At 33.6% G+C, this 12,057-nt stretch overlaps 1 protein-coding gene across 9 annotated transcripts in view; it reads left to right on the top strand.

Moving 5' to 3' along the window:
• PICALM (phosphatidylinositol binding clathrin assembly protein) overlaps window positions 1-12,057 on the top strand; it is a 105,601-nt gene that overhangs the window by 57,719 nt on the left and 35,825 nt on the right. For all 9 annotated transcript variants that reach the window (XM_039217035.1, XM_039217034.1, XM_039217033.1 and 6 more), the window contains exons 8-12: window positions 1,142-1,183; window positions 3,104-3,189; window positions 5,216-5,339; window positions 5,607-5,743; window positions 8,439-8,542. In XM_039217035.1, the coding sequence (XP_039072966.1) occupies window positions 1,142-1,183; window positions 3,104-3,189; window positions 5,216-5,339; window positions 5,607-5,743; window positions 8,439-8,542 (493 nt within the window). The remainder of the gene's footprint in view (window positions 1-1,141; window positions 1,184-3,103; window positions 3,190-5,215; window positions 5,340-5,606; window positions 5,744-8,438; window positions 8,543-12,057) is intronic.

Raw genomic sequence — 12,057 nt, 5'->3', positions numbered from 1 at the left:
CTCAAGAAATCAATGTTTTTTTCCATTTCTTTAGGGTCATATACTAAAACAAGAAAAAGGTAGTGTTTATGCTATGTTTTCAGTAAATTCTTTAAATGTTTTATTAATTTGTTGACTTTTCCTTTTGGCCTCTTATGTTCTTTGCATTTGATAGTTATAGTTACTGACTTAATTTTTAAGCCTTTATTTACCTCTAGTTATTCTAGTCTGAGATGAAATAGACCATTAACTCCATATGATCTGAGAAATAAAATATTCTTTCATGAGGCTGTCTTTGGGTTGCAATTTCATGATGAGACCTTAGTCCTTTGAGTAAAGGTACAAGTAACCTTTTCAACTGTGTTTGGAGGGGACTCGTGTGTCAGTCAGTGATTAGCTATTAAGATATTAGTATGGATTATTTTGTCAGATTTTCTGATATCATTCTGGGACTGGCTCTTGAAGGGTTGTGAAAAGGAAGACAGGAGGATTAGAAAATGAAACTTAACCACAGGGAGGGAAAGTAGTTTTTTAATTTGGTCACTAAAAAAGTAGGAATGGTTTTTATCCCTTTTGCTGGAAATTGCCTAATGCCTGAACATCATGAAAGTATCATAGAATTGGTTTGTGTAGATAGTTAACATCTGGTTGGAAGATCACTTGGCATTTGCATAAAACCTGGCCTACTTGCATGAACATCGTTTTTAAAAATTGTTATCTGTGGTGATTGATAGGAAAAGCATACTTTGTGGAGAAAGACAGTCATTATCCTAAAGTTTGTTCCTTCTTTTTATGTCCCAGGAAACCCGTTTCTGGTCAGCCTTTCTCATTCCTGCTGTAGTGTTTTTGTCATAATGACACATCAAAATGATGGAATTTTTTAGATTGTGACAAGGTAGCTTAAATATTAGGTGCTCAGAAGATGTAGATAGCCTTATTGGATTTCCAACTCTGGTTCTTCTCCTTTTACAACTTTTAAAACCATTTAAATAACATCTAAGCCCTTGGAAATAGTGAATGATACCTCTGGAGATTAACTATTCTTCTGAGTTTAAAGAAGTTGATCTAGAATATTGTTCGTGATACTAGCCATAATGTCATTTTCTAAATTTTTGTTTATTATAATTTTGTTTATTAAATACAATGCTGATTCTTTTTACAGCAAGTTGGAATTGACAGAGGTGATATACCAGACCTTTCACAGGTAAGTGTATGGTTATAATATCATTTCACTGTCTGCTATATGTATTGCTTTGTTTTTTTAATTTTTAAAAGATGTTTATTTTGGGGAGGGGGCAGAGCAAGGGGGAGATAGAGAATCTGAAGCAGGCTCCAGTCTCTGAGCTGTCAGCACAAGTTCTGACGAAGGGCTTGAACCGCGAGCCAGGAGATCGTGACCTGAGCCAAAGTTGGACGTTTAACTGACTGATCCACCGAGGCACCCCATCAAATGCCCAGTTTTAATTAATGATTTGATAGCATAGTACATAATATCTAGACATTCAGGTCATATATACCCTAGACCCTTTGTTGGCTCCTGCTATGTATCAGATAAACGATCTTGGGCAAGTTATTTAATTTTCACAGTCTCAGGTTGTTTATTTGTAAAATGGAGATAATACTAGTGTCTTTGGGAGTCTTAGCAGGCATTTTGTTGAGATTAGGGAATGGTGCACATGTGTCCTCAGTTCACCATAGAAGCTAATATTATAATCTAATATTTTCAGCCTTACTGTGTCTTTCTTCTACTAAGGTTTTACATGTAGAGGGAAAATACAGAATGAAGGAAATTGTTGAAGTCATAATTGGTACAGAGATTTAGATCCCCCTGTAATCTAATAATTCTTTATCTCAAATCCTAAAGAATATTTGTGGCAAGTAAATGGCCACTGATGCATTTGTTTCCCTTAAAGATAATGATCAATTCCTTTTCAACTCACTGAAAAGGTTTCCTTTTGAAAGTAACTAGCTCTTCATATTGAGATTTGATACATAGTTTTTAAAGGCCAGTCTTTCTTTTTATTTATTTATTTATTTTTTAAATTTTTTTTTTTTTAATGTTTTATTTATTTCTAGGAGAGAGAGAGACAGTGTGAGCAGGGGAGGGTCAGAGAGAGAGGGAGTCACAGACTGAAACAGGCTCCAGGCTCTGAGCTGGCAGTCAGCACAGAGCCCGACACGGGGCCCGAACCCACGAACCGCGAGATCATGACCTAAGCGAAAGTCGAACGCTTAACCGACTAAGCCACTCAGGCGCCCCCAGTCTTTCTTTTTAAAACAAAATTGAATGAAGTATCCATTTCAGTGAAGTTTGATAATTAACATTTGTGTTATCAGCATACTATTCAATATTTAAAACAGTTCCATCAGTGCAATTCTCAGGTCCCCTTCTGGTTACTCCCTAGTCCCCTCCAGAAATCACTGTTTTGATTTCTAATAGCATAGCTACTTAAAACATTCTTTGACAAGTCTTTTCTTACAGAGATAGGCTTTTATGTCCCTTGGATAAATAATTAGGAATGAGATTGAGTAGTTAAGCTAGATGTGTATTTAACTTAATAAAAACATTCAGATCCTTTAAGGTGGATGAATTTTGACCAGCATTGTATGAGAGTTCCAGTTGTTCCATATCTTCACCAACATTTTATGTTGCTAATCTTTTTAACTTTAGCCATTCTAGTGGGTAAGAAATTTTCTCACCATGATTTTGATTTGTGTTTTCTTGATGCTGGTCTGTTTTTCATTTATCAGTAACTATTGAAAAATAATCTTTGCACACTTTCATTTACTCAATAAGTACCTACTAAAATACCAGAAACGTGCCCAACCATATGTCTAGCTTTTACAAGAGTATGTTTTTATTTAAAACTCAAATAACTTAATATATTTAATGAAAGTACTTGTAAGAACTTTTTAATATTTCATGTTTACGTAGTCTCAGTTTTTATTTTTATGTTTATTAATATCCCTTATAAGAAGAGCATAATAAAAATAAAACTCCACTATTAAATAGTTCATGAGGAATATACCTATTTTTTTTTCTTCTCATATGTTAGGTAATACTTAATTTATTTTGACCAATGGCCTGTTTATCATGAAAATCTTAATATTTGCACAATTTTAGGCCCCCAGCAGTCTTCTTGATGCTTTGGAACAACATTTAGCTTCCTTGGAAGGAAAGAAAATCAAAGATTCTACAGCTGCAAGCAGGTACATTATTCTTAATAGAACAAAGAACAGGAGTGATGTTTCTGAGAGAGTTGATGAATCTAACTTTTAAAAGTTCCAAGGCATTTAACTTTGCCTTGTCTCGATTTAATCATAGATTGGGTTTAATGGCATCTACCTAATAGAGCTGTTACCAAGGATTAAATAGAATAATACATGTAAATTCTTGGAATAGTTCCTGATCTTCAGTAGAAGTCAGCATTTCTTTCTTTTTTTTAATGTTTATTATTTATTTTGAGAGAGAGCAAGAGAGCATGCAGGGGAGGTGCAGAGAGAGGCAGAGAGAGAATCCAAGCAGACTCCACATTGTCAGCACAGAGCCTGACACAGGGCTTGATCTCACAAAGCATGAGATCATGACCTGAACTGAAACCAGGAGTCAGATGCTTAACTGACTGAGCCACCCAGTTGCCCCTTGATGTTAGCATCTCTTAAGATGAGAACACTGAGTACTTGGATTACAAGTGTATTCACAGTGTCAATATTTCTCTTAAAGACGATAATTCATTGATTCATGTGGTGTCTTGTACTTATAAGATGGCTTTTTACAAATTTAATTAACCCTCACTGTATCCCAGTGAAGTACACAATAGTAATTCTGGGACTCAAATCTAGGATATCTGACATCAAAATTCATTATCTTTCCCGGATGCCATTTCATGGGGTAGATATTTGACATTTTAATCAGTGTGTTGGGCTTTGAGCTGATTTCCAAGACTAAAACCTAACAAACTGAAAATAGCACAGTTCATATCATAATGACTTTGTAACATGAGTTTTATGTTGGGTAGTGTGGCTTGAGTACAATCCTTATGTTTCTTTATGAAGATTTCCTTTTAATGGCATGAAAAAAAAATTTGTGTAAAATGTAATGAGAGCCTTCCTTTTCTTTACATTTTTTGATTGTTTCAGAACTTTGTGACAACAAAATTTAAGTAATTTTTAAAGGAAAATGTTTTCACTGGATTTTAATTCTTTTTCATTCCAAATTCGTTCTTTGAATTTTCTAGTAGGTTTTTAGAAGCATAAGCCAGATTATATGGCTCACTTATATACGAAATGAGTTAATATGGCCAAGTAGTTGAGGTACATTGATTTAAAGTCATACTTTTTTTTAATCATAAAATTTGTTGGGTTTCTTGCATTTCTATCACAACTGTATTACTCTTCCCTTGTTTTCGGAGTTGATTTTATGTAAAATTGATTTTATGTAAAATTTAAATAGTTTGCCACTTGTGTGCTGTGTGTGAGTATAAATTAATGATGTTTGGTGTGTGATAAAAGGAAAATGAGTGAAGCTCAAGACTAATAGTAATTCCTCAGGTTAGAACTCTTTACTACAATTGTTTATATTGCCTAGAATTGACATTTGGGAATATATGTTGTTAGAGTTTATAGTGTGACATAAGGGAAAGGAGGTGACTTGCTGTAATGATGCATTGTGCATGTGTAATATGTTTGGAAAAGAGGTGCCAGATGGACTGATGAAATAGATCTTCCCTATGAAGGAACCTTGTGGTCCTCTGGGAATGACATATTTGGGTGTTACTATAAGGGAAACCTATCTAGATACACATTATATATTTCTGGCACTAATGTTTTCATCTTCCTGTAGTAGTACTGCCAAAACCTAGGCTGTAAGTTAGCAGAGTAATTTCCTGTGAGAAACTCAATACATTTTAAACCAATCAGGGTTTTTTTGGGAGTATGTGAACTCTTCTAATTGCATTATTTCCCTCCCTTGGGGCTTGGAAAAAGCAGTGTTGGAAGAAGGGTTATTGTGAACCCTTCCCAAAAAGTCTAACAATTTAAAAAACAGTGAATATTTGTATAAATTAGCTAATTGCTAATAATCCTGTGGGTTACTGGGTAGAATATTTTATCTGAAGTACTGATTTTTACTCCATAAGGTAAGTTCATAATTGTAGTGCCATTCCATGGCACTGTTGCTGCATCATTTTATAACCAGATTGCAAAAAAGCCAAATTACCTTTGTCCAATTTCCTAGGGCAACAACACTTTCCAACGCAGTCTCTTCCCTGGCAAGCACTGGCCTGTCTCTAACCAAAGTGGATGAAAGGGAAAAGCAGGCAGCATTAGAGGAAGAACAGGCTCGTTTAAAAGCTTTAAAGGTAGGTGTTTGCATTCTCTTTATTTGGAAAAACGGGTACAGATATTCAGAAAGAAACTGGAATCTCTAAATAGACTAACAGTATTTAATCATAGTTACCCAAAGGGGGTGAAACTCAGTAGTCTGATTTTTCATCCTGACATTGACTGACTGATGAAACCGAGAACACCTTTCTGCTATCAGAACAAAATCAGAAAGTGCTTTTTTTCAGAGGCCGTAAAACAAATCTGGTTTCCGGATTCTTTATGCTAGTTCTCTTTGTCAACAGGAACAGCGTCTAAAAGAACTTGCAAAGAAACCTCATACCTCTTTAACAACTGCAGCCTCTCCTGTGTCCACCTCTGCAGGGGGTATAATGACTGCACCAGCCATTGACATATTTTCTACCCCTAGTTCTTCTAACAGGTAGGTGGAGAAGGTAAAGATTACCTTTTAATACTTAGATCTAAAGACTTCTCGTAGAGTTTTTCAGATTTAGTTTAATTTATGATTTTACATTTATAAATTCACATGTTGGTATTAATAAATGGTGTAGTGATATAATTAAATATAAAGTGATAAAAGTTTATATGTTGCATATTTAGGAAGTGGAAAATGGCTAAATTACAAATTTATACTAATTGGAATGTAGTGGGTTATCTGTGAGCAGATGTTTCATTTACATATATGGATATGTATACACACACACACACACACACACGTATATATTTGTTTCATTTATATATATGGATACCTGTGTATATACATATATATATTTGACAGTATCCTTTCATTGGATATTAAATGTCTTTCATGTCTGTTTATTGCCTGGTGTTAAATTTAGTAATCTGGCATACAGTAAGAGTTTAGTTTAAGCCAGATTTGTGTGGTATTGAAACCTCCCAGACCAACGTCAATAATCTTGTTGAGATGTCAACAATTGAAGCCACATAACAATGGAAATAATATTTCTAGGCAAATTCAAATAATTGGTTTATTTTAAATTTGTCCTATCTTTTACCTCAGAGTGATTTAAAGTAGAAGTTTGGAAGTCAGATTCTGGTTTGAATCCTGGCTCTGTTACTTCTTAATCTTTTTTTTTTTTTAAGACCTGTTTTCCACATAAGACATGGTATGGTATAGGTCACTGGTTCTCATTCTTTAGTAAGCATCAGAATTACCTGGAGAGAGTCTGAAGCCACAGATTTCTGAACCTCAACCCCGCTGTTTCTGATTCAGTAGGCATAAGCCAAGCCCCAAGACTTTACATTTCCAACAGACTCCCATGTGGCTAGTGTAAGATTTAGCACAGTCCTATATTAAAGGACACAATCGTAAACAATATCTTTGGTTTTGTTGTTGTTTCTGTGTATTTTATTTTTAACTCCTCCTTAAAACATCTTCCCTTCCACCTACTGAGTCCTGTCATCATTCAGTGTAACTTTACTGAGTTGCTACCTGTTCCCTAAAGTCTTAAAAGATTTTTGTTGAATTTAGTTGTTTTTCTTTCAACTTTATAATTATTTTTTTCTTGTTTGTTTTGTTTTTTGGCATGCTGCCTTTTTAAATTCCCATTAAAATAACATTGAACCGGTGAAATAGCCCCACTTAAGAACCTTAGAAAGAAGTCTCTCTTAGGGGAAATAAATGGAAAAGATATTGAATGTTTAAGAATGAAACAAATTTCTAGGTAAAGAACTAATGTGACTATTTTTTATTTCACTTAATACACTCACAGTTTTTACCTTTTGATTGTAATTGAAGGCAAATCTTAATAGCCTGTAACAGAATGCATATTGCCTTATTCTATTTTTTCCCCTAAAGCACTAAATGCATTTGTATTTTTATTTATTTGTAAAGCTATTTTTTACATCTAAAAGACATTTCGTTTTTGAGTAAGTGTAAGTTAAAAATGATTTATGTTGTTGCATACACAATGCTTCAATTCATGGAAACTCTGGGATCTTTTTTATAATGTTTATTTATTTTTGAGAGACAGAGCATGAGCAGGGTGGGAGGGGTGGGACACAGAGAGAGAGAGACAGAGAGACAGAGAATCCCAAGTAGGCTCTGTGCCATCAGTGCAGAGCCTGATGTGGTACTCGAACCTGCTAACCATGAGATTATGACCTGAGCTGAAATCAAGAGCGACTCAGTCGACTAAGCCACCCAAGTACCCCTCTGGGATCTTTTTTTGATTGTTATTCCTTAATCACATAAAAGTCGTACATATCATGTAAGTAATGCCCCCTATAATTGTGTAATGTGGTGTCTTTGTTACAAGTTTATGTCATATATGCATGTATAATTTTTTCCTGTATTAATATGTTTGGATATTGAAGCAGGACAATTAACAGGTAATTTGCTGTGTTAGGGGTATTAGTACTACAAATGTAATGGAAGTTCTTTGAAGATTAAAAGTAAGAAAATACATTTCCTTAAAAAAGATTAAAATTGCCATGATGTTTCATATTTCAGAATCGTGTTGTTTAGGTACATTTCAGTAAGGAAATCAGTATTTTCCCAGGAGAGTCACTGATACATCCCAAAAGGGGTATAGTATAATTATTTGAATCCTATATAAATTTAAGACATGGCACTTGAATACTTTTTCCAGACCTCCTTAGAAATATGCTATCATATGGGGCGCCTGGGTGGCTTAGTCGGTTAAGCGTCCGACTTTCGCTTAGGTCATGATCTCGCGGTTCGTGGGTTCGAGCCCCGCGTCGGGCTCTGTGCTGACTGCCAGCTCAGAGCCTGGAGCCTGCTTCAGTCTGTGACTCCCTCTCTCTCTGACCCTCCCCTGCTCACGCTGTCTCTCTCTCTCTCTCCTAGAAATAAATAAAAAAAAATTAAAAAAAAAAAAGAAAGAAATAAAAAAAAAACATTAAAAAAAAAAAGAAATATGCTATCATAAATATAGATATGCTGTTAAATATATTAAGGGTGTGCAACTGTTACTGTGCTGAAACTGTTCCTTCATTTGAAGTTTACATTATTGGGGCCTTTTTTTACTTTTAATATTTTTATTTACTGGAGCAGAAGAGAATGATACAGTAAGATTTTACCTAATAAATAAATAGACACATAGATAAATAATCTTTTCAAAATATTTTCCTAGCACATCAAAGCTACCAAATGATCTGCTTGATTTGCAACAGCCAACTTTTCACCCATCTGTACTTCCTATGCCATCTGCTTCTCAGGTAGCAAGTACATGGGGAGGTAAGCATTAATGAATTCTACTTAATATGTTGTATAGGCCTTTCCCATCTGCATTCTGTAGTATTTCACTCATTTGTATAGTTTTGGTTACACTTGATACGGGTGAACTTGAAAAATATTTAAAATGGCAATGAGGTAATTTTCTTCCTTGAAGACATTTTCATGTACTTGTAAATGTAATTTTGGAATTTCTCTTCAACTAAATTATGAAGTGAGGTTTTAATGAAGGTGAAGAGGAAGGATCCAATGTATAGTGAAGTATGAAATCGTTATTTCAGTGTTGAATATTACATAATCAGAAAATGCGTAAAGGTTATTGTGCTTTTGGTCTGGAAAAAAAATGACTAATGGAGAAAGGAAACTCAGGCTTTGTAAATATATGATAAGGTTCTAGTAAAACTCATACAGTGTTATCATGCAATAAATTATGTTCTGACTGTGAATGTTATGACAAACTTTATGCTACTTGTATTTAAAACTTTTAATTCAGATTTTTAAGATTTTGGTATTCAAAAAATTTTCCCCTAATAGCAATAGGAATGTTTGCTGCCCTGGAGTAGTTCTTTGATCTTAAGCCGACTGTATCATGATCACTGACCTGGCATCTTTGAAGGATTGAGCCTAATCCATGTCAATTTTTAAGCAGTTTTGCTTAGATATATAATATTTTTTCAAATGATTTTGGTTGGTTTTGGTGCCTTTGTTTGCATATATGTATTATTTTACAGACACTCAAAAGCGTGAAAGCAGGAGTTTTTAAATGTTTGTTCAGTGCTGTATTATCAATGCCTATAACACCTTGATATTAGCTGTTGAATGAGTGGATGTTTTCTTTTCTGGACAGGTAGTTTTTGGTTCAGGATGTGGCAGGGAACAGGAATAGTGAAACACTAAAACATTAGATTTCTACACTAATTTTGTGAGCCATGACTTGATTTAAAAAACTAACTTAGATGATTAATTTAGCTAAATTTAAGATCTGAGGGGTAATTTCTAAAAATAAGTTAAAGTCAATAAATATCTTAGAACTATTTGTCTGAATGGTATGTAGACAGCAGATTAAGATTAAGAGTTTCTTAATATCCCAGTGATAAATCCTAATTTTAAGATTTTTATAATCAGCAAAATTACACGCATATTTTCTGCTTATTGCGAATTGTTTTAGAAAAGCTTAGTAGAATTGATATGACCATTTAAATAGTTTTAACTTGCTTTACCCCTCCCCACTTTAAAAAACAATGTCGTTTTTCTGAAGTTAAGGCTGAATGTTGCTTTTCTAAATAGATGAGAAATTTTACAGTAGGCTTAGTGAGAACTATCACGACATTTCAAAGAAAGTGAACTGTAAAGTTGTTTTGTTTCGATAGTTAATTCTAATAATGAGAAGATAATTAGTTTCTGCTTGGGATTATTGAACTCTTATATGAAGCCAGATGGACTATTATTGTGGGAGAATAATTTCAAGAATTGTTTCATGTCCTGTCAGAAGAAATTATTTCATAGCAGTCTGTGAAAATAGTATATTGGAATACACATAGTCATGTTTTAGTGTTCTGTTTTAGGTTATTTTTCTCTTTGTATTATTTCCATCAAAATTTCCTTCATATTTTAACATGAGGCTTTCTGTGTACAAGTGAGACTGTTAAAAGTATTAACAATACAAATCAAGTACAGGGGAACAGAGGCCATAGCAGTTGACTGTTATTTTTCCAAAAGCTTATTACATATGTGGAAAGGACAGTGAGTGACTTTTACTATGAACCTCTTAATTTAAGAATTATATCTTGTCTTGATTTTCATATTTCTGAGCTGGTGATAATTTCAGAGTTTGGACTTCCGCATGCTTGGATAGCTGAAGAGTGTTTTAAGTCAGGAACTTTGAATACTTCTTTTTAAAAAAAATTTTTTTTAATGTTTTATTTCTGAGAGAGAGAGAGAGAGACAGTGTGAGCAGGGGAGGGTCAGAGAGAGAGGAAGATACAGAATCTGAAGCAGGCTCCAGGCTCTGAGCTGGCTGTCAGCACAGATCCTGACATGGGGCTTGAACCCACGAACCATGAGCTATTGACCTGAGCCGAAGTCAGATGCGTAACCAACTGAGTCATCTGGGCACCCCGAATACTTCTTAATTCAGTGTATTTTTTATATCAAGGACATTTGGATTAAGATTTTTTACTTTATTTTAAAAATTAAAGTTAGACAAAACAAAGGTATGATTTTTTTGATAGTTCTATAATCTTATTCTATGTTTCTCTTGCTTTCATTTGCTAAAAATGGTTTTTAATAACATTTGGTATTTTTCAAACAGATTTGGTATTAACTTAGTTCTTATCCTAAGCACCACAGAGATGATGTGTATTCCCACAGATAAGTTAGCAGTGTAGAGTTAAAAGGAAGTAAGGTTTGCATGTTTATATAAAAGGCATTTAAGATTCCACCTAAAAATGAACATGAGAGAACACAAGCTCTTCTGTTCCCCTCATTGCATTTATTAATGAGCCTTTGATTTTTCAAGAAAAGGTCTGGAGTCTGAATGAGTACTTGGTGTTGAATACTAATCTGTGAGAATATTTAAGTTTGTATCACCTTTAACACTTTGTGTCACAGCAAATCTAACAATATACAATATTACCAGCTCAGTACAATCATGTATATTTTAAGTAAGATTTCAAAACTTAATTCAGGCAAAAAATAATCTGTTCTGAAGTTTAATTTGCTTTACTGTCAGCTGGCATGAAACACACAACACTTTATGAAAAACTCATTTGTCTTTGTGTATATGTAGGTATCCAGTATTTAGGACACAATAATGTTGATTCTTAATTTTTGCATTTTAGTCCTCAGTACTTCGGATTATTTTTTGATGTAGTAGCATAAAATTAAATTCAAATGAATAATAAAAACTATTTTTTAAAAGTTTAAAGAATTTATAGTAGTTTCCAGTCTGGTAAATGAAGTTTAAGTTGGGATAGCTGGAACATTTCTTTTTTTTTATCTTAATGAATTTGTTTTTATTATTGATAGTATAGTGTCCACTAACAAATTAACATCATCTAGATTACCTCTAATGTTTTGTCAAGTAGATTAAGAACTGATTTTTCTTATTGTTTGATTGACAATATGGGTATACTTAGATGGTTCTGTATATTCTTAGAAGATGATAATAAGTTTAGGTAAAAATCATTCATTAGAGTAGCAGATAACTAATAACTTTCCCCAAACATGTCCCATAGATGGGTAATAGAAAAATGTATTATTTGAATGACTTCTCTCATAGCAAAAGGCATGGAAAACTAGAGAGATGTTTTGAGTCCAACAACGTATGCTGTACTTCAAAAACTTTATGCCACTATTCTTTATTTTAAAATAGTACTTTCAGTGAATTGATCAACTAAAAATAATGCATCTCTTTTCTTATTCAGGAAGGAGTTAGATAGGTTTTCTGTACTAAAATAAAAATGTAATGATGACCAATTTCTTGTATCTGGTTTCTGCTTATTAATTACTTTTTTGGA

The sequence above is a fragment of the Hyaena hyaena genome, unplaced genomic scaffold (genome assembly GCF_003009895.1).
Source record: "Hyaena hyaena isolate Hyena2069 unplaced genomic scaffold, ASM300989v1 scaffold_667, whole genome shotgun sequence".
Taxonomy (NCBI): Eukaryota; Metazoa; Chordata; class Mammalia; order Carnivora; family Hyaenidae; genus Hyaena; species Hyaena hyaena.
Note: the sequence above shows the minus strand (reverse complement) of the source record. Positions and strands in the feature narration are given on the sequence as shown.